The sequence below is a fragment of the Eutrigla gurnardus genome (genome assembly GCF_963514095.1).
Source record: "Eutrigla gurnardus genome assembly, chromosome: 12".
In the NCBI taxonomy this organism is placed as follows: domain Eukaryota; kingdom Metazoa; phylum Chordata; class Actinopteri; order Perciformes; family Triglidae; genus Eutrigla; species Eutrigla gurnardus.
In genome coordinates, this window is record NC_139926.1 from 25,924,096 (window position 1) to 25,947,154 (window position 23,059).

The 23,059-nt window shown below is 45.3% G+C and overlaps 1 protein-coding gene across 7 annotated transcripts in view; it reads right to left on the minus strand.

Moving 5' to 3' along the window:
* dachd (dachshund d) overlaps window positions 1-23,059 on the minus strand; it is a 90,564-nt gene that overhangs the window by 21,834 nt on the left and 45,671 nt on the right. For 2 of the 7 annotated variants that reach the window (XM_084022965.1, XM_084022966.1), the window contains exons 2-6: window positions 21,426-21,541; window positions 15,097-15,273; window positions 993-1,165; window positions 755-890; window positions 505-636 (exon numbers count right to left, since the gene is read on the minus strand). In XM_084022965.1, coding sequence (XP_083879091.1) covers window positions 505-636; window positions 755-890; window positions 993-1,165; window positions 15,097-15,273; window positions 21,426-21,541 — 734 coding nt within the window. Of the gene's footprint in view, window positions 1-504; window positions 637-730; window positions 891-992; window positions 1,166-15,096; window positions 15,274-21,425; window positions 21,542-23,059 lie in introns of all 7 variants that reach the window. The other 5 variants (XM_084022964.1, XM_084022969.1, XM_084022967.1 and 2 more) reach the window with 3 other exon arrangements.

Sequence of the window (23,059 nt, forward strand, 5' to 3'; positions counted from 1 at the left end):
AGTGAAACCCGACTATATGAGGGACAGGATGAGACTCTTAAAATGGGACTTCCCTTTACATCTAGTGAAGGAACACATATGTTTACTGTGTTATAGATAAGACACTACTTTTTGGGTCTCGTTTACACGAAGGGAAAACACAGATATTAACCCCGTTTTTATCACAGAATACAATTATTTTCTAATAATAGTTGTTGTGTCAACGTGGGAGAAACGGGGTTTTAGGTCCTCAAGCGTCACAGGAAGTCGCTGGTGTTATTGGTTGTTGTTGATTCTGAGGATTCTGATTGGCTTGCATGGCTTTACCCTTCTCCCTACACTGCAGCCCATAGGTTTATAGTTATAACGGCGCTCGACGGCGGATTTATGCGGGTTGATGAAAATGACAACTTTTTTGAAAACAAGGGGGGGAAGTATGTATTGTAAATGTATAAACGTGGTGTTTATAATGTATGTTTGCATCATGTATCTTTTTAAATCAGGCTTTTATGTGGATCCTCTCACCTTTGTCGGTGTGCATCCTCTTCACCTCGTGGCTCATGTCGTGGGCCAGGTCCCCCTCTTTGGGCCCCGGCGGGATGTTGGGCGACAGGCCGAGCAGGGCGTGGTTCATGGACAGGCCGTTGTGGTGTATCGCTGGAGAGAGAGAGATGACCCATCAGGACTGAGAAGCCCACGTTTCTACAACAACAACAACAACAACAATCTGTGCATCGCGTCATGTCTTCACCATTTATCTGTGTGACAAACGTACGTATCCTGTCTGAGGAGCTTTCCGTGTGGGCCGGCGAGCTGGACACGCTGCTGCTGCGGTGGGACGACGGGTGGCTGCCGGGCCTCCGGTGGTCTTCTAGAGACGGAACAGGGGACGGGCTGTCCGGCACCCGTTCCTGAAACCCCAGCAGCGCCAGAAACACACAACCCAAAAATAAATATCCACCGTAGGCCGGATCAGGACGCCGCAAACAGGCCGTCGATGATTTAAAATCTACCTTTATAACAGAGGTGACCATTCTGGAGGGCAGACTCTGGCCCTGTGCTGCGGCGGCCATGTTGGCGATGGTGCTGAGGTGGTTCATCTGGCTCATCGCCATGGTGACGGAGGCTGGGGGCAGGCTGACGGGGATCAGAGGGTGTGGCATCATCATGAAGGGGAGTTCCAGGCCTGTGAAACACACACACACACACACACACACACACACACAAGGTCGTTGGTTACTCGATGATGCGTGTTATGAGTGCGAGGCGTCGCGGGGGGAAACTTCTAAAGGCTCTGGCTGAAAACTCAAAAAGCTGCTGCTGTTAATTCAGCAATCAGTAATTCCCACCACTGAGATCCCCTTTAACATCACCGTCCAATAACACTAAAGCTTTAACACTGCCGTCCATTAGCGGGGCGGGATGAACGAGGGAAAGAAGGATTCAAATTAATCGCTTCGCGGGTATCTTTCCATGTTAACATAACACACATAAATGTTTTACAACATATGTTAATAATAGATACTACTGCAATAATAATAAAGAAAACGGGGGACGATAACTATATACACACAGTCATCCAAAGATCAAAGTTTACACAGCAGTAAAGATGCATCAATTATTCTGCCATGAATAAAAAAAAGGGCACATTATGGAAATTGTCTCAATATTTACATATAAAAAATATCTCTGTTAAAAACAAAGACAATGTTGGATTATACCCAAATGACTAGTTTAACATGCTAACGACAAACAAGCAACACCAGACCACATGTTGGCTAATTATAGACACCCATGATCCAGACCAGGAGGAGGAGAAGGAGGAGAGGAGGAGGAGAGGAAGGAACAAGAAGAAGCAGAAGAAGTGGAAGGAGGAGGAGAAGAAGAAGATGATGAGGAGAAGAAGATGAGGGGAAGGAGGAGAAGAAGAAGAAACAAGAAGAAGCAGAAGAAGAAGAGGAAGAGGAGGAGAGGAGGAGGAGAAACAAGAAGAACCAGAAGAAGGAGGAGGAGGAGGAGAAGTAGAAGAAAGAAGAAGGAGAGGGAGAAGAAGAATGAGGAGGAACAGAAGAAGAAGAAGAAGGAGGAGGAGGAACAGAAGAAGGAGGAGGAGGAGGAACAGAAGAAGAAGGAGGAGGAGACGACCAAAAGGAAGCTCTCAGCTCACACAATTATAGGATTTTTCCATTTCTTTCCTTCTTTCTTTTAATATGCACACAAATTATTCCATTACAACATCAGAGATGTCTTTACAAATGTTTTAAATTATTCACTTTCCAGACGGGCAAATAAGAAGACGGCTAATTGGGGAGAATTGAAGACATTAGTAGTCCGATGTAAAATGTAAAGAATGTCTGACAAAGATACCGTGGGGGTTCAGCAGTTAGTCAGGCTGCTTCTGAGTGGCTTAATGAAAACAAGGCGACTTTCAAAGGACATGAGCGCCGGCAGAAGGTCAAAGCTAGGTGTCTGTACCCCCCCACCCCACCAAAACCACCACCGTACCCCCCTCCCTCTCTGCTCTATGGGGACTTTGAACTGGCAGGATCAAAAGTGACTGGGAACAGTTTGGTCTCATTCCTCCACCACTCAGATGCTTTTTTCCTTCAAATGCTTTAAAGAAGAAGAAAAAAAAACCTCACAGACACTATCGGATCTGATTGAGCCTCTCTGTTGATTTTTCACTCCTTTTTTTCTCTTTTTCTTGGCAGCCGGGTTCAAGGCACAAAAAGAAAGAAAAAGAAAAAAGAAGCTGCGTGAAAGAAAGAGGGGGAGAGGAAGGGAAAAAAGCTACAGAAAGCTGATCCACAAAACAACTCCACTCCTGTTTTTCTGACAAAACATCAGTAGCCAAAGGGCAAGGAGATCTGCATGGCGACGCCTCCAAAGAGAAGGACACTGGTCGGGAAATGAAAGGACATGAGAAGTACTCCTCTCCGTCATTCTGCCTCCTTCCAAAGGAGACCATTGATTTCCATAAGAAAGATGGCATGCAGCTTCTCAGTGGCAAGCATCCCCAAACAATATATTTAAAGCGGTGGAGATTAAAAGAAAGGCGGAAGCCAGGCAGCACCTTATATCAGCGGCTTCGCTCGCTCTCTCTCTCCGTGCCGAAGCTCAGACTGAATCAATTACCACTCAGCAGGCTAAGCTCAATTAAAAAACCCCACAGAGGGGCCTGATTGCGGGGGTACTTACTGTAGGACAACATGGGGAGGGTTTAGGCTACCTATCAGCCTTTCAAGGCCACTCAAGGGCCAGAGTGAAGAGACTTATTCTGCCTTTGAGGTGGATACATTACACCCATTCAATCAAACACAGCGACACCATAAAGAAAAGAGGCTCGCACTTCAGCGCCATCGCCACGATTTCACCAAAATCAATTCAGAAAGGTGTCAATTAAAACAACTTTTAATCACAATCTTCTCCTTGCATCTTAACTCTTTAAAAAAACGTTAACCGTTAACCCTTAAAAAATAACGGTGGGTAAAAATAACGATACGGCAATACATCGCGATACTTTGCCCCCCAATACAATATCCATTTTTCAACTCCAAAGATCGATTTTTTAACAAAAATAAGATTAATGTTTAGATGCGTTGAGAATGAAGTACTTTATCCTTTTTCCATTATATTTTAAAAATATTTATTCCAGTGAGTTTCATGGGAATTAATAAAATGGAGAGGCTGTTTTGAATGAAATAGTTTTGACTCAATTTGTCCTCTGATCAATATCATCGGATTTACATATAAGGTACATCTTTATTTATATCGCAATATTGTGATACGTATCGTATCGTGAGGTTCTTGCCAATACTCACCCCTATATATATATATATATATATATATATATATATATATATGCATTTCTGTGGCTAGTCCACCTGAGAGCCAGCCTGCAGGGCTAACACTGGACTCCTGTTCTCTCTAAGTGGTATTAGTCTCGCTTCCAGTGGCTGTCCAGCCCCTTTCATGTCAGCCCGTCCTAAAGCGCTGTTTCCCCCCATAAAGGCCCATTCAGGACCCTGCAGGGGAATGTGCCACGGACCAAACCAGGGCCCAGCAAATCCCTTTATTTGTGCGCTGAAAGGAGCCAGGTGAGGAAGGAATCTGGCTTTTTCTTTTCATTCTCTGCTTAATAAAACTGTTAGTGAGTTTTTATGAAAATACAGAATCAACAAACATCACTCTGACGCATTAATCACCTAGATATTTGTTATATGTGTCAGTTTGTGTTTATCTCCGCTACAGAAGTTCACACAGGATGAGAGGTGAATTCCCAGAAGCCTCCACTTCCCCCTCTCTCCTCCTGAAGGGCATAAACAATGCATTTGGAGTAATTTACCTGAAGTAAGCCTGAGGGACCTGCAAAAGGTGAACTCCTATTTACCATCATTAACAGTACAAATCACTTAATACCAATACAAACAGCTGAGCTGTTGTGTGGTTCTCCCACGGATAAGCAGAGGAGAGATCTGGATCCAACGAATTAAAAGAGCCCTTCGGTAACGGCATGATTAAAAAGCTGTTACATCAGAACCGCGGAGTCCGACACTTAAAAGCCATCGCCACGGAAAAAAGATTGAATGTTGAATGCTTTAAAATGATTAAAAAAGAGAGCAGTAATTTATTTTGATGACAGAAATGATAACCTGCGGTGATTTGTGCAGCACTTAATCTTCATCTAAACAGGACTTCAGCCGTCCTGGACGTCCAACCCCACGGAGGAAAATAAGAAAGGAAAAACTAAGCCGTTGTCATTGAAAATGGTATGGAGGTAGCAGCCGGCCCTTTACCCTTAACTCTGTTGTGGACAGATTTCCCCTGACAAAAATTAAACTAGCTCCTACTTGGCACTTTATTATCTCTTCAACTGAATGATTTATTGTTTGTGGAGCGAACGAACCAAAGAGAGGGGGGGAAGATTACATTTCCAGCCAAAGCTCAGGCCTGATCTCGTTTTTTACTCTCTGTCCAGGAAAAGAAAAGAAAAAAGGAGCTCCCCGACAAACAATAATGTCAGCTGGAATTGATCGGAGGTCGCCGGCCCGGCCCTGCAGTAAAAAAGCGCACTATTTAAGCGACAATCGGCCCGGCGCTCTTCAGACGCTGGCTAATGAAGCTGTCTGTCTGGGCTATTTACCTTCTCTTAAATGGAAAGGGGAAGAGATGTACTGTAAGAGACAAGGGGCTGGAGAGGATCTGTGAGAGGACCTGCACATGCCTCAGGAATGTATAATTGGTTGGCGCAGCCAAAGCTGGGGGATCCGCTGCTAATTAAATGACTTGTTTAAAGCCTATCTGTCTTTGTTTGGGAGGCTCTGGGCTTCAGAACAATGCATTGTAAAAACGTGTTGTCAAACAAACATTCCTGCTTATCCTTTGATTTGAATTGAACAAGACAAAAGGGGGGGGGGGGGGGGGTGATTTGCAGCAGCGCTAAGCCTTTTGGTTTCTGAGATATTTCCTTCTTCTGATGTGTCAAACGGTAACAGGACCGTTCCAGTCAGGCAGCGAAATGAACCGACTGCAACAATGCATAGGCTGTACAACCTCACCCCCCCCCCCCCACCCCCCAAACCGCCCCTCCTCTTCCTAATTGCGCTTGTAAAAATGCCCCCATGTCGTGTATGTATTCCTTCAACAAAGGTGAGGCGGCGGCATACACACACACACACACATGGAGGGGCTCTTTGTTGTGGTCGTATCAAGGATTTGCACACCGCCCCCCCCCCCACCTTTACAAAAAAGGAAATGAACGGCTCGTGAAAAAGTGTCTGTCATGCGGCAAGACATTTAGAGGTCTCCTCCGTGGCACTAATCAGCTATTCATCTTTACTATAACTATTAATCTCCCCCCCCACCCCCCCACCCAAAAAAAAGACCCAGAAGCACCGCCATGTGAGATGGAGGGAGCCTTACAGCCATTAGATCAAACATAAAGACACAGCCCTCCATAAATATGTTGTCTGGCATCGCCACTTTAACACAAATGCATGCTTACATATGCACACACACACACATGCAAACAAGGAAACACACACACACACACACACAGATGGCAGGTTCAGTCAAGGCTGGTGAGTCCTGTTTCTCATTAAAATGGGGGGAGAGAGGAAGGTATCCAGCTTTGATGTAGCCACCCACCGCTCCTCAGTGTCATTGAGCAAAACTTTGAAGCCTTTTGTGTTTACGCAGTTAATGTTGATAATAAAGCAAACATCTTGCCTTTGTTAAATACCTGCTGTACACACACACACACACACACACACGAGCGGACACATGAAAAGAAACGCGGTAACAAGGTGAGGTAAACAGGAAAAAGCACGGTGACTGGTTTACGTACATACGCTGGAAAAACATGAAAACACATGCAAACAATATCCTTTACAATGAGAGCGCTACGATGATTGGACACGTTTCAAGCAAACTCAACAAACAAGCACAAAAAAAATAAAAATGGGTTTCACACGCCAGGATAAAGAGACGCACTTTCCAGTGAGATTTCCTGCCAAGATGCCTTAATGTAATGTAATGTATGAGAACGCCATGATAAGAAAACATTTCTGGTTTGATGAGGTAACATAATTGCTTCCCTGCACTCCAAAAACCCACTGGAGTGTAACATGTGGAAGGAATTATCAAGGAGACAGACAGAGGTGTTTGTCCTTTAAGTGTATAAAATCTAAAGCAGGCAACTTTTTTTATAGAAAGGATAATTCCAATCCTCGGCTCTAATGGCACGCATTCCTTATGAAAATTGAAAGATCAATCATGTTTGTGACAGAAAAAAAAAGTTGAGGGAGAAAATGCTAAACACGTCCCCCCCCCCTCCCCTGGTTTTTAGCTGTCCATTTGTCTCTTTGCTGAAAATGTTAACGAACAGGGCAATAATCAAGCCATATGCTTGCATGTGGCAAATCTCATTACAGTAAATGACCTTTACTAACCAACGCCAGCATCCTTGTGCTAGATAACACAGAGCGTATATAGGGTGGTGGTGCTGGTGGTAGAGGGGGGGGGATTAGTTAACGCAATCATGCACACGGCTGAGAGAGGAGGGGGGGGTTGCCGGGACAGCCAGGCCTTCAGGACACATTAGCAGGCGCCCGTTTGCTATTCCTCTAATTTGGGTCGGAACCAAGCTCACTTTGCATTTGTCACACATCACTCCTGATAAATACGCCGGCATCGCCGAGCAACCCAAAAAACCCTGATCGCTGACAACGGCGGCGGCGGTGGTGGCGGCGGGAAAAAAAAGTGCTGCGAGCGAGCGAGCGGGAGGGAGAGAGAGAGGAGCAGCAGACGGAGAGGAGAGATATTACCAGCAGCTGTTACTACTGCGGGTGCAATATATTCAAGCCCAATCAATAAAGCTCGTACAGACAGTGACACCCAAGCAGACAGAGGAATCATTTTCATCTGATACTTAGCAAAGGCTCCCCCTTTTAAAAAGATTGCTTTCAGTCAATGACAACCAGTTGTCATTTGACTAAGGCTCCTGAAATGAAATATATTGACGAGCGTTATCAATCACGGCCCACTCTGCCGTCATATCGCTTTTGGTGGTGGTGGTGGTGGTGGAGTGTGTGTGTGTGTGTGTGTGTGGGATCAGTTTGCATGTGGTCATCAGATCATCTGTTTTAATTACAAAATTAGCATCACTGCCTCCTGCTCTCCCTCTCTCACTTCCTCCATTACGATCTCCTCCTGAGAGGGAGTCGGTAATGCAGTGTCTAGTTCACACTGGTGCTAATGAGTTCAAGGTGAACTCACCAGAATGTCACTTTTTATATGACTGCAGTCCCCCAAAAAAGATTTATCACACTTAAAGGGACAGTTCAATCCCAACAAATAAATAAAATACATGTTTTTCCTCTTACATCAAGAGTTTTCGGCCTTATCTCTGACAAAAAAATCCAGAAATCCAGAGTATTTTCTTGTTAAATAGTTCCATTATATTGTAAATAATATCATATAAGAGGGAAACAGAATCGAGGTTCAAATATTCAGTATCACAGGAATACCTTTTGGCCTGCTTGTTCGTACTGTGAAGGACATGCTGCGATTGTGAAATTCCTTAAGATTGTTTGAACTCGCTCCAGTCTCCCCCCCTCCTCCCCCGCCCTCCCCCTTTATCTGGGTCCCAGAGGAGGAGCTGTGTGATGGTGAAGATGTCTGGCCCTCAGAGCGGCTGATAGCTCTGTTTGGATGAAGGTTCCCATATCATAATTGAGAAGAAACACCTTTTTCGGTTCAGGCAAACCAGACAGAGTGTTTTGGTGGAACAGAACCAACTATTTCTATCGTTTCTACCCCCGCCCCCCCCCTCCCCTCCTCTCGCTGATTGCAGCACAGCAATGGAACATTTTGTATTTTTTTCACAGGGTAATCAAAGCCAAAGAGTAATTTTGTTGTTGTCATTACTGCTATTGTGCACACAGTAATATTATTACTCCTGCACTAATGTTTCCCTCTTAGACGTAATCATAGTGGAATGAGAAGCCAATGATATCCGCCGCATCTTAGCCGCCGCCGCCGCCGCCGCCGCAATTACACGCACGCCGCGCATATTTTCACATTACTGCAACCTGCGAACGCTCATCATCACCGAAAGGTTGAATGTCATTTATTACACGTATCACATTTACACCAAGTGACATTGTCTTTTCAAATTGTGTTGATCTCTTCACTTTCAAAGGTCAGACCCTTCCCTGGCTAAATTCAACCTGACAGAGAATAGTGAGGAGGGGACAGCCCAACGCATGCATCACCACCCCCCCTCGCCGCCGCATCACAGCACTCCAAATTAATCTAACCAATTAATGAAGAATGAGGCCTCATGTTGATGAGGGATGACAACTCGACTGGTCAGTTGTTGTTGTTTTTTTTAGAGCTAACCGCAAGAGACAATCACACAAATCTCTCCTCCTGCTTCCCGCCGCCACTCAAACATGATACAACTTGATATGGATCATTACGGAAATAATGTTGAATCAAACCCCCCCCTCACCTCCCTATAATTGTAATCTATTTCTGCAGTTGTCTGTGTGTTTTGCAGCAACATCAGCGCGCCTCGCAATTTCCACAATCATGCATATTCAAGTGTTAACGCCCGATGCTTAACGGGCGCGACGCAACCGGAATTAGAACGAGGACATTAGACTTCATTAAAAAAAAAAAAAGAGAGAAATGATTATCAGGTTTATCTTTTGAAATGTCTATTAAAATGTGTGTGTCGTCCCCTCACTTATCTGTCACCTGGCTCCCATGAGCCTGGCAGACTAATAGAGAGATGGGGAGGGCCAAAGCCCCAGAGAGAGAGACATACTCGGGCTGGAAAGCCTGTCTGTCTGCTCTGATTGGGTTAACACCTGCAGCTTAAACAGAACCAGCTTTGTCCGGTGGAGCCGTGACATCGGAACTGAAGGGGAAAACAAACCCACGCCGGATGTGAGACAATAATCCGTCTCGGGCGAAGGAGGGTTGTTGCCATATGTGTTTTTTTTTTTCGTGGAATGAATTCCATTCAGCCCATGGCTACAATCTAGTCTCTCTCAAGAGCTTCGGCTGACAAAGGCTCCCACAAGAGAGCTAAGAGAGGAAGATGGATGAAGTTGCCCCTAGACACTCATATCAGGTCAGTGTGTGCTTTATCCCCTAATGGTTAAGGTTAGGATTGAGTAGGGAGGTGATACCAGATCTGAGCCGGAGGGGCCATTGTTCTGTCTGTAGGAGCTGCAGACCATCCTCCATCGTGGCCCACATTCGAGGGCCCACCAAGCCTAGCCTAGCCTAGCCTAGCCTAGCAGGTTGTGGGATGTCGGATGTGTCCTTCCACCCGGAGAGCTTTATTATTAGAAAGGACATAAACAGACTAATTAAATCGCAGCAGTGGAGCTGGGGCTGACAGCTGGCGCAGAGAGTGTGACCAAACGGATCGCTATCAAAGCGCCGTCTCTATATGTGTCCTGCTTTTTTTTGGTTTTCTGTGTGTGTGTGTGTGTGTGTGTGTGTGTGTGTGTGGACGGCTGTCCTGTTTTCTCTACTGTAAGCATCCAACGTGTGTGGCTGCTAATATTCCCCTTTTAAAAACCACTCCGTGTGTTTATTTTATAATTGATGACTGTGTTGTTTTCCTCTGTAATTTCATTGGCCGTCATCTTAATGTCTTATTTCGCCGTCCAGCAGCAGGAGAGCACGTTGACTCATACGATATGATCCAAAATGGTACAAATGCTATCCAGCAGAGCAGTAAACACTCCAGTAATTAGCGCGTGGTCTCGGGGCCGGCCAAGCAAGGGACCCCATATAGAGCGGAGCCTAGTTATGCATTGATCTTAGAAAATTAGGGCTAACTGCCCCAGATTGCGGGCGTCTTGATGTACCTTCTGGATGAGCAATGTACTCTACTCTGTTGTTTGTAGGAGTAAACAGGATGATTTGGACCTGGCTGTGCTTTAGAATGAATACGTCTTGAATAATTAACGAACCCCCCTCCTCCCCCCTCCCCCCCCTCTCCGTTATCTGTGCGACCGCAAACGTAAAAACCACTGATGATGAGAAAATATGGTTTTAACAAGTCAATAATGGCGAGTGCAACAAGAGCGAGCCTAATCAATGAGGCTGCAACGTTTGCAAACAAGGACTTGAATTATAATGCCAATAATTGATCTCGTCCATTTTTCTCTCCCTCCGTCATGTGATGTCATTGTTTATCGATTGCTTGCTGCCAGCCAGAGAGGAGGATGATGGGAAGTTTTCAGACTTTTTTTTTTTTGCTATGACTTTTGCATCCCTACATCCCTTTTCCCCTCCACCTCCCCCCCCTCCCCTCCTCCCTCCTTCTTCTCCATTTGAAATTTGCAAGCTGTAGCACCAGCTTAACCAAAAAGGATTAAGTCCCATACCCAACTGAGAACACAGATAATGCTCAGTAATTGGTAAAAAATGAAGATGAATGGGACAGCTAGATAAGGACCAATTAGCTGCTGGGAGTGTACAGCTGTGGTCTCCTCACAGAGCGCTCTCAGGGGCCAAGGCCCCCTCTTTCTCTCTCTCTCACACACACACACACACACACTTACGTGCATGCAAACATACAAGCGAGGGGGTGGGGCTTGCAGAAATTAGCCTGATGACCCTGGGAAGAGAGAATGATGCTTCCTCATCATCTCACCCAGAACCTTTTCTCTCTCTCAGTCAGGCAACACTCCAGGTAGCTGTCACCAGCCGTCCAGCTCCAGCATGTGGCCCTCCGGTCCTCCAGACCGCCTGGACTCCAGCCACACATGTGAGACAAAAGGGCTGTTTGTTTGGTTTTTCATTTTATAGAAGATACGTCTGCACAATGTGACTGCTTATACGGCTTACGTAGGATTAAATAAAAAAAATGTACATTAAAAAACCCCGGAAAGATAGCATCTCCTGTCTGTTGTGTTATTTGTTGGTCGCCGTGTCGTGGCATCATCTGGCTGATGACAGTGGAATTCCCATATCTAATTACAAACAGGATTTCAGCTCCATTAGAGTTGTGCGGCGAGGAGTCAGATGAGTGGCAGGGCAGCACCCAGTGGCCAAACAGAGACAAGAAGGGGAGGGGGGAGGCTAAAATAAAAAAAAAGCCTTATCTTTACCTCCCACTCCTTTTCCTGCAGGTCCAAGAAACACTTTATGTTCCTCCTTCTTCTTCTTCTTCCTCGGCTGAGAAAAGGCAATTCCTTCTCTTGAAATTGGCAGGTGTTTGTTAGTGGGCAGCTGACAATATTTTCTCTCCCAGTAATGAAGGTTGTGGCTAGGGGTCAATGCACTGGGAGGGGAATGGGGGGCTGGTTATCCCCTCCAAAGGCCCAGCGCCACACGTGTTTTGCTTGGTCTGTGATCTGTAATTGTGGCATTTCCTGAGAGGCGCGGGAACAATCCACATTGTGCTTTGAGAGGGGGGGGGGAATCAAAGACACACACACACACACACACACACACACACACACACACACACACACACACACACACACACACACACACACACACACACACTCTTTACATTTCCATGTCGCTACATCACCACGTCTATCTCACTATCTTCTCCCTCAATTACTCCTAAAAACGGATATTTTTCTTCCCCCTCCTCCTCTTTCTCTGGTTATTTTGGAAGTGTTTTTTGTGTCTCTCTCTCTCCTTATAATTAATAACATTGATGCAAACAGGAAGGTCTAATTGTGATGAATATTTAATAGCCTGTTCAATTTACATCAACACAAAGACAGCGACGGGCAATCCAACTCTACAAACAGAACAGAGTGTCCTTCAGCCGGCTCTGCCTCGCTCTAAGCTCTCCACAAAGATCTGCTTCAGACAAACAACTGAGACGACACACCTGTGTTTGAGCCCCGAAGAGGAGGGATTTTTTGTTTTGTTTTTTATGTCGAAGAAGCTCTTTTCCTGATTAAATGGATCTGTATCAGGAGCACACACGGGTTCATTATCATATCCCGGGCCTGGATCGCTGGTCGGTGACATAATCTGTGTCGGTAAACACGCAAGTCTTACATTAAAGCTGGATGATTATAAACCAAACTTCAGCTGCAGCAGCTGTGTGTCGGAGAGGGAAACAGTCATGAAGTCATTCCCTCACCGGTCCAGTCCCAACAAAGCTGCAGCCAAACACTCAGTGGAGTGATTCATACGTTTGGATTGCTGCTGGATGAATGGACTCCAGTGCTGGACTTATTAGGCATTCACAAAAACATGAGACTTTTGGAATAATCCTGCTTGTCAGATTACACATGAAGCTTTTTAAATTCACTAATAAACATGTGAATGAAGACACCCCCTTGCTGGTGCTCGGTGGAGCCCCCGGTGGCGGAGCCTCATATATCTCCCCGGCTGTACTATCGGGATGACTCCTGCTGGCCACCCTGTCACAGCAGAGTGCTTGATATAAACAAGAGATTGCCTCGACACCCGGTAATCAATATTAGGATGGTTTCAGTACCAAACATCATTTGTCTCCGCGACCATTCCTTTGACCAAACGAAGCATTAATTCAAATCATAAATCTGGGCTGATTTAAATCCGAGGAGAGTGAGGGCGAGGGAGAGGGAGAGAGAGAGGCCCCTGTCTGACTGCCGAGCCCCTAATGATTTATTTTCTACATTTCTGCGAGCGAGAGATTTGTCCATACTCACTGACAGGTCACCTTCAAACGCCAGTGGCAGACTGTTCATCACCATGCAGACGAGCATCTCATCGCTGCGAGTAAATATTAAAGGAAAAGAATCCAATTGATTGTGGATGGGGCCGAGAGGCGTCGCTGCCATATATTTCACTCAGAGAGCTAATGCTGAGGCCCGTGCACCCCTGCACCTCCCACCCCCCCTCTTTGCCAGAATTATGATTCTACCGGGAGCCTGTGTGGCTGGCTGTGGGCTCAAGGTTACAATTTAAATTGTAAAAAGATAAAACAGTTTCTTATTAGCTCCATTGCCACAGCCTTGCTGTTGGTACTCACATTTATCTTTATTTCCGTGACCTCGTAGGCTCGTATTCCTTTCTTTTTTTTTTTTTTTTTGCCTACACACTCCATTCTCTCAGAGTGATGACCTCACACTTTGCATTGTTAAATCCGCTTAGAAAACACATCCTGTTTTCATCACACACACACACACACACACACACACACACCGTGAGCTCCATGGTGTCAAGTGGCGCCGATGAAATGTATTCGGGAGTCGAGCCATTTATTACAGTAAGTGAATCAAAGCCGCCATTTAGCAAGCAAAGCTACGGGGATTACATTTGGTTTAGAATTTGGAACGGGGGCTCGTGGATCCGCAGCAAGATGCATTATCATCCCCCCCTTTTTAATACACTAAGTGGTTCTGTGTGATATTAAGAAAAATACTTCCACAATTTTTGTTTGGGCTAATAATTAATTGAAATGGCACATAGTTTAAAAAAACCCAATGCTCTCTCGGGCGATTCAATTAGACCTTGTTAAAAAGCTGATGGCTTTGGGAATCTGTGTTCACAGTTTCACTCTGCTATTAATAATGTTGTTTTTTTTGTGTCTTTCAACACTTCGGAGAGAGAAAACAAGACTCACCTCGCCGCCGCGGATCTTTACACTGCATACAAACAAAAACAATATCCCTCCCTCTTTATTAAGAAAACAGCAGCATGGTGGAGCAGGCTGTGGTTTGTGTGGGATTATTTGTTACCAATAGCAAAGGTTGTTTTTTTGGTTTTTGGGCCTGTTTGTGTGGATAAAGGTTTAAAAAAGCTACTTAACAAACTGCAATTTCAGAGAGATAAGAGACACATACGAGTGGCTAAGTCCCGCCCCCTCAAACACAGACTGGCCAATCATAGCCGTCATAGCCTGTCGTCTTCATTTCCAGGCTGGTTTTTGAGTATGTGGGGCTATTTTTGCTGTAATATTATTAATAATAATAATTCCTGGAGAAGTTGAGATCAACGTGTCTTAAACGTTGCGTTCGCTAACATCTAACTTCCGTGCATCTGTGCTGCAGATTGATTGATGATCATGATTATTGGTTAAAATGAGTTTGTACTATCTGACATCAGCACATGTCAAACTCTACCTAGCATTAGCACTTCTATGCTACACTAGCTACTGAAGGGAAATGGCTGTTTTTGCTTTTCAACAGCGTTGTTCCTGTCTCGATCGCCAGCTGATGTTCACTTTTATGTTTTAGTGTTTTTTTAAACCTGTATTCTGGTGCTGAATCAGTTTGACATCCTGGATTAATCCTGAAAAACTCTGGACAAACTGTGGACATATTTATGCAGTTAGAGACAGTATTGTCTCCGTCGGAGCTCCGACAGCTAGATGGAGCAGCAGCTGGGGGGCGGGGCTTAGTGAGTGGTCGATTCTAATACAGTAGAGCTGCAGGAATTAATCCTTCGACCCGGAAATGATGCAGCATTTGTGAACTTCCGGTTCCCTCGGAATCATCTAGAATAATAGCTAATAAATAAAAACTTTGGTCTCTGTTTGTCAACATGGGGATTAAAACACAAGTTATAATGTGTGTGTGTGTGAGAGTGTGTGTGTAACAAGGATTCCTTGCATGCAGGTATGAATGTGTTCCTGACCGTATTTGTGAAAGGCGTCCTCACCGACGCTAGAGCTGAGGTCGCCGTTCTCTCCGTCCATGCCGTGGTGGTTGGCGTTGCCGTGGTAGCCGCTCATGGCCTCCAGCTTGATCTTCTTGACCTTCATGGCCTCGGCGATGGCTGCGTTGGCAGCGGCCGCCGCCGCCGCTGTCAGGCCTGGAGAGAGACAGAGAGAGCACTTACAGAGACTGAAGCCATCGCACCTTACTCTGGAAAACTTCAAATCAAAAAAAGAAAGAAAGAAAAACAACAAAGAGAAAGGACTTTTGAAATAATAAAACAATGAATAATTTCATACACTATGGGGAATAAGCGCCTATGAGATCACAGCTTGGTTTTTCATCTTCTGACAGGGGATATCTTCACAGCAGGTTATCATGCTGATGGGATGGATATGTGTGTGTGTGTGTGTGTGTGTGTGTGTGTGTGTGTGTGTGTGTGTGTGCGGCAGCATATGATCTTTATGAATGTTTCACAGACTGGAGGTATCGCTCGCCACTATATTGATGTATTTCTGCCTTGATGGGAACAGATGCAGTCAAGATAACAGTGCATGAAGTAAGCATTTTGTATGGGCAACTTATACTACACAAATATGCGTGTGTGTGTGTGTGTGTGTGTATATTGTATAGCCTAATAGAGGGACAGTGATACGCTGTGACACAAGTGCGTGGAGGACAAAGTGAGACAGAAAGTGAGACAGATCAGAGAGAGAAGTGTGCCTTCTCCTCAGCGAGGGTATTTCAATGATACCTTCTAATGTATTCAACTGATCTAATCGCCCTGAATAATGCCTAACATTGCTATTCAAATTCCTCACGGCTATATAATACTGTAGTGTCTCATAATAACCGGCTCTTCTGAGAGTCAAGGCCAGTCATCAAGCAGAAACTATAAACAATGTACCAAGGATTCAAGTTCTTTTGTGTCTTGAGTTTTTTTTATTCTAATACTTGTAAATGGGCTTTGTGTACATTCAATACTTGGACGGCCATGTGTGGAAATTAACTTATGCTCTATAAAATAAGATGAAAAGTGAGAGAATGTATGCAATTCAATGTCATCACTATTACATTCTCAAAAGCACAAAAAAAAAAAAACTCCAACATACTCAGGAAATTAATGAGGCGATAGACAAAAAAGAGCCCCACTGGGCATAAGGCACAAAAAAAGAAAAAGAAGAAAAGTCAAATGAATAAAGGAGGATAGATTATAGCAGAACGTGGTGTTTTCAATTTCCAGGAGAAGAAAAAAAATTACAAAAGGTTAATTCCATCCCGACAGCTCCCATCTTAAAATACAGCGTTTCTAATGAATTGTTTAGTCTGCAACACTTGAAAAATGTTGACAACGTGCCAAATATCTGACAATCCTACACGAGTCCTCCTCCAGGCCTCCAGGCTCCCGTTCTCACAGCTCACCCATGTCTATTGACATCGCATTTACACTGATCATTCACATTCCACCTCTGAAATATGCAGCGATGTGTGACACTCCGCTCGTCCACCTCCATCCAAAAACCCCGGCCTGATTGATATAGTAAGTCCCGAGATTATAGACATGCATATGCCGGGCACACTGCAGAGATCATAAAGCATTGGTTTTGTCATTGTGGTATTTCTGGTGTATTGAACGTGACTGAAATCTTTATTCATGAGGCTCCCGGTCGAGAACAGCGGGGACGAGATAGCGGCGGTAAAGCTCCTCCGGGCCTCGGCGGCGTCTCGGGAGAGCACCGCCGCTTCTCCTCGCCAAAAAACCCTCGGCAACAGAAACGGAATCAAAGATGCACGGCGAAGGAACAGATATGCACCTATTAGCAGATATCCACAACACGATATATCACCTGGCTGTTATACGGAGTAAAGGGGGGGGGGTATGCAGGTCTGCCTTTACGTTTTGACGCAGAACAAGAACAACGTCTGCGTTTATCATCACTAAGCTGTCACGTCTCCGTGATGGGACTGGAGAGCAGCTATTAGCCATGCATGTGAGGGAGACGCCGGGACACGGGGAAGCAGAATCGAACATGTGGCTCTAATAGATACACACACACACACACACACACACACACACACACGAGAACACACCGGCCTGGGCACCCTCTCCTCTCCCCCCCTCCCCCCCCAGCTGATAGGCAGATGGCGAGAGTCACTCTGAGCCACTGACATGGAGGTGCATATAATTTAAAGCCTTGTTTGCATCTTAAAAAACATCAGTACCATATTGACGTACAGTATACATCATGTCAGCGAGGGAGCCCCCCCCTCCCCTCTCTGGCTTGCTGTTCAATATGCATGGACAGAGTGGTGGGGGTGGGGGGGGGGCTCATAAGAAGGTGATACTTCTCCACATAATGAATGTGGCCTCTGCCCAGTCTGAAGGTCAGCCTTCATTTGTGTATAATGGGCGAGAGTCAACTGTTTTCCAAATGAGACGTATGCAGAACAGACTGCCGAGTAAATATTGAAATCACCTCTGGGCTGTTTGTGTGATAAATTCCCCCCACAAATCAGGTGCCGCTCAAAAGGGAGTGTCGTAGCAGCAGCAGCGGCGGCGGCGGCGGTGCTGATTCTTCTTCTTTTTTCTTTCTGATGCTCTCTAACTTTTTGGCTGCGAGGACGAACGGTGTGGTTTATGGCTGACGTTTTCAAAAAAACAAATTTCAGGACGAAACAACACGATGGTGACAGGTTTTGATGGAATACGCATGGAGTGAATAAATGCTTCACCATCGATTTGATCGTGAAACACACGATTTCCATTCATCATTCCACCGCCGTGACACACACTCCGTGAACTGAAATGTTCTGATAATTGTTTCATTTGGCCGGATCAATCGTCACATCCAGGTACCGCCTCCGTACGGCGGGCGGCGGTAATAAGGAAGCCACGGGGAGATGGGTGGCGGCGCCGAAGCAACAAGTCCATTAAGCCACTAGAAGTCGAAACGTCAACAAGAGCCAATCCCACTCAGGCTTAATCTGCATTCATTACTATGCAAACAAAACAATCCTGCCTCATATATTCTTTTCAAAGTCACCTTAAGATTCACACACTTTTCCCTCTTTCCCCGTATATATCGGAGTCCGAGCACCAAACAAACATCATGGTGGCGGCGGCGTGCGGCGAGACACGCCAGTCAGGAGAGAAGGGGGGGGGGGGATTTCAACAAATAGAGAATAGCGTGGCACTGTCACATGGGGAGCACAAAACAGCAAATAACAGAGACAAGGTCTGATGGTAGCCCTTGGAGCAGCTGTCATATTAAATAATAATGAAGGATCTATTAATATGCAAAGGAAGCAGCAGCCGACTGGCTTAACGCTGTCATGCCTCTGCATATTGTCAGGATCTTCATCATTAATTAACATGCTAGCTGCCCCATACCTGCGCCAATGTCAGAACATTTCTTACAACAAACACCCCCAATGCCTGTGCCCTCCGCAACTAACTCGTATAATTAAATTAAAATCAGATTAACTTCACATCAGTACACAAAAGACTGACTTTTACGACTTTCTCTAGCAGCGATTAAAAAAAATAAAAAAGGGGGGGGGGAGCTTATCTGTTGTGTTTCCTGTTACAACAATGAAAAGACACTTTATTTATGGGGGGGTGAGAGACCCTCCACGTCAGTGAGCGAGGCCCTAATTGTATGCATGGCCTGGTGGCGGCGGTGGCGACCACGAAGCGGGGTTGGGGACTCTACGGTACACGGCGCCACTTGAACCCGCCGCTATCCACATCATGACAAATTTAGTATCAATTACACAGCAGGCTAACCTCATGACAAGCAGCGGCCTGAGAGAGGGAGGGGGGGGGGACACAAAGAGCTGACACTAAATTACCTGCTGCATACTGGATCTATTTTAAAGCGGCTTCAAGTGGCAGCAGGATTAGATACGTGCTAATTGTACATCAGAATACAAATATTACACCTGAGTGGTACTTTGAAGGAGGAGTAGCAGCCTCTCCACAGTATCTCCTGCGTTCTTTGTGATCAGGGAAGTAGAGGATGCACCCCCGGTTTAGACGTAGGTGACATTCATTTCTCTAATGGTAAATGCAGTACTCCTGCGTTATTCAAAAGGTTGAAGCCATATCCCGGACATAAATGAATTATATTGAAGCTGCTGCTTAAGTAGTGGCCGGAGAGTGTGAGTGGAAGGCCCTCTCCACTTTAAAGGAGATGTCATCTCAGTGTGGTGTCAGTCCACAGCAAATAATCCGATTTGGAGGGGAGGGGGGGGGGGGGCAATCTGCCTGTAATGCATCAGCAACTGGAAAAGCTCCAGCACCCCTCCCTCCTCCTCCTCCCTCCATCCTGGGGGCACATTCACATACACACTTCCACCCACATGTATGAGGGTATTTCCTTAAATGGAAAAGCTAAGCATATTAAGATGTCCTTTTCTAAATGGAACTGGTGTCAAGGGCAAAGATACATATGTTAACAATGTGTTTCACATAAAGGCCTCTCTGGTGCCGTTAAAGAGAGCCAAGACGACATCTTCCCACCGCCTTGAATACGCTTATTGATTTCATCGGATGTGATTTGTGCAAAAAAATGTGCAGTTTGCATTGATAAAATCTTATAAAAATCACAGTGAAGAACTGATCTGTCGCTCCCAGATGAGATATTTGAAAAAGAATGTCCCCCGTCATCCATCATGAGACCTTTGGCTGGATGTGAGGTGAACAAATCGGACGCTCCTGAGAGATAAGGGGTTTAGAAACGATGACAGGCGTTTCACGTCGCACAAATAAAAAAACGTTGTCCGGCCGGAAGCCTCAGGAAAGAGCCGCCGGGCGCTAACTCATCCCACGATGGACTAATGTGACATGACGTGATACTGGAACTATTTAAGACACTTCTTTCTCAACGTCAGGTTTTTTTTCAAACCATCAATCAGTACTTTTTTTTTTTTTGGCGACGTGACAGCGAGATCAATTAGTCGCCTACTTAGATGCCAACTTACGTGTGGTCAATTATACTTAATTACGACTCTGTCAGAATCTGTGACTTCCTTGACGTTTAATGCTTAATGCCGTAATCAAAACAATAAATGGTTTTTAATTATAAAAAAAGAGATTGATGGGCGAAAAAAGTTAACCGTCCACCAGCCGGAGAAGCTGGAGGCAGTTAGAAGAAAGTCCAAAAAAAAAAAAACTCAATTATTTTATCTCTGCCCCCTGAATCCTCCGACTAAATGTCAAGATCATAGAGTCCCTCTGGGCTTAAAGGGGATGATATCAAAAAGGCGATTTTTTTTCTGTTGCTTTATGTTCCACTAAATAACACGGCTCTTTCTCATCATTGTCCTTCTCTTGTGTTCACTTTCAGCCTTTGAGTTTCCCCTTCTGTGCGACGCAGCAGATAGCCGGCTGACCACGCCACCCTATTTCCCAGAGTTCAAAGCACCGAGGCCTGCGGAGCCTCGCTGTGTGTGTGTGTGTGTGTGTGTGTGTGTGTGTGTGTGTTATATCACGAGGATGGCCCAATCTGTGTTAAATGTGTGGATTTCAAACCCTCCATCACACATTGCCTCTTGGAGAAAAAAAACCCACTCCACGTTGCAAGATAATTACAAGTCTGTTAAAACGGTTATACACTGAATATTCTACCACGTAAAAACCAGCTGTGAAGTACTATAGTTAATAGCCGTGTGTGTGTACTGTACTGTATTCAAAGAGCTCCGTTCGGTCGGGAACAATATCGTTAAAGACATCAAGACGGAGAGAGCAGAATATGCAAATCAAGAGCACTTTACTAGCCAGCGACATCAAAGCAGTCCCAAACGAAGAGCCAGCCACAAATAGAACAAAAGCATTGGTTGCAATGAGACTCGGCCCCCGGGGGCAAGTTAGGGCACAAACGCTTGTTGTTGATTCTCGTGGCGATAAGCTCGCTTTAGCATCACCACCGCCTATGTACATATACCAGTGGAGTGGATTTAATCGCACTAATTAGAATGCACTCCAGGCGAAACGCGAACATCTACTGGAATAATCTGAGAGAAAAGATCTCCACTCCGATTTATTCTCCCCCTCTTCCAGGGGGGAGGGAGGGAGGAGAGGATCTGTTTTTGGTAAACGAGTGAGCGGCTGGTGTCTGGCGGTTGGGTGCATGTGTCACTTTGGACTGGTTGCCATTTCGAGGACAAGCTGCAGGGAGGCCACTGGTGGGGAGGCTGGGCTAGTGTGTGTGTGTGTGTGTGTGTGTGTGTGTGTGTGACGGAGAGGCAGAGAGACACCCAGACAGTGAATTAGAGCCTCAGTAGCTCTGACAAGAGACTAAACCATACCTGTGGGTGGGATCATGCCGGGGGACATGAGGCCGGGGACCGAGTGGGGCATGATGTGGGGGTTCTCCGGCGATGTCACACTCTGGGTCCTCTTCGGAGGCCGGCCGGGTCTGGAGCTACACAGCAGAGGAGGAGGAGGAGGAGAAACGGCGGTGAGCGACATGGAGGAGGAAGGAGGAGGGCGGAGGGGGGTGTTAACGTTTGGAGCACTCCAGAATGCAATTCATCCCAGAGAGCTAACATGTACTGTAAATAAATTTCTTTTCAAGGACAGTTGCTTTCTGCAGCTCAAACATAATAGACTTCCACAACTAATTAGATTACACGGTGAATTCATTTCCTTTATTGAAGATCAACCACTTTTTTTTATGCATAATTCATAACCTGTACCTCGTTACCTGTTCTCCCCCGTATTAATATCCCCACACTATTTGAATTGCCTCGTTTGCATATGCTAAAATCCAGTGCCGCGGCCCCTCGGCCTGGAAATTACATGTTAACTTGTTATAATTATTGCAGTCAGGCCACTATTGATTTATGAGACTTTTAAAAACCAAATATGTGTAGTTCTGGTAATGAATGATATTTTAAGGTTCTTCAGGAAATTAAAAGGCAATGGCTGCCTTAGGAAATGTTCTGCTTGCTTGATTTAATGCGCGCCTTAGCTGGAAGGTGGTGTGACAGAGTGATTCAGACCTGTTGGACGGTTCTGATGGGGGAGTTTTATTACACCAAACGAGGGGCACAGATCCAGCCGTGATAAATGACCGTGCCACCTTACTGTGCAGCAGAGAGGGAAAAAAAGAAAAAAAGGGCCTTCAAAGCAGATACACCCCTGACTTTTCCACACATCTTACTCATTCACTTATTAATACAGCTTCCAGTTGCAATCAATACCTACTTTGCTGGCTTATAGTTACAAAGAAAAAAAGCCTACAGGCTGAAAAAGAAAAGGAGAAAAACTGCAATGTGCATATAATGAAGGGGCCGAGATCCTACCGAGGTATATTCTTTATGAACAAGGAGCTGGATGTCTCCTCCGAAGATGAATTATGGGGACTTGACACTGGTGACATATTGGCTTCATACATTATTTCACATACAATAGTCCATTTTCAAGCTTTACCGGGATACTAAGTTCTCTTTAATACGAACTGAGTTTAATCCATCTTTAAAACACCTACGGGGCTTTTTCTGTGGCGTAACCACGAACAGGAAACATTTAACGGGCGGAGGACAGGCCCGGAAATCAAAACCTGGAGCCCGTTGGACGAGCGTCCGCACCTTCAGACCACTCCAGGTCATTTTCAGCCTTTTGTTAAGGTCTGAAGCAGCGTGCCCATTTAGAGAACGCACCGGTACGGACATCCGATATCCGATACCATTTATTCAATGCATTCACATTTTACGGATTTATTTGTGTTAAAAAGTGAGAAAAACAATGTTTAAGTCCAGCCGGATGCACTTCCACACAACGTATTGATTGAACGCTGTGCTTGGTATTACATTTACATTTAGCAGCTTTTATGAAAGGCGACTTACAATAAGTACATTAGTCTGAAGAAAATGCAACAGTACAGTTATCAGGATTGAAAAAGTCACGTTGCCAATGTGCAAGTCTCTCCACAAATATA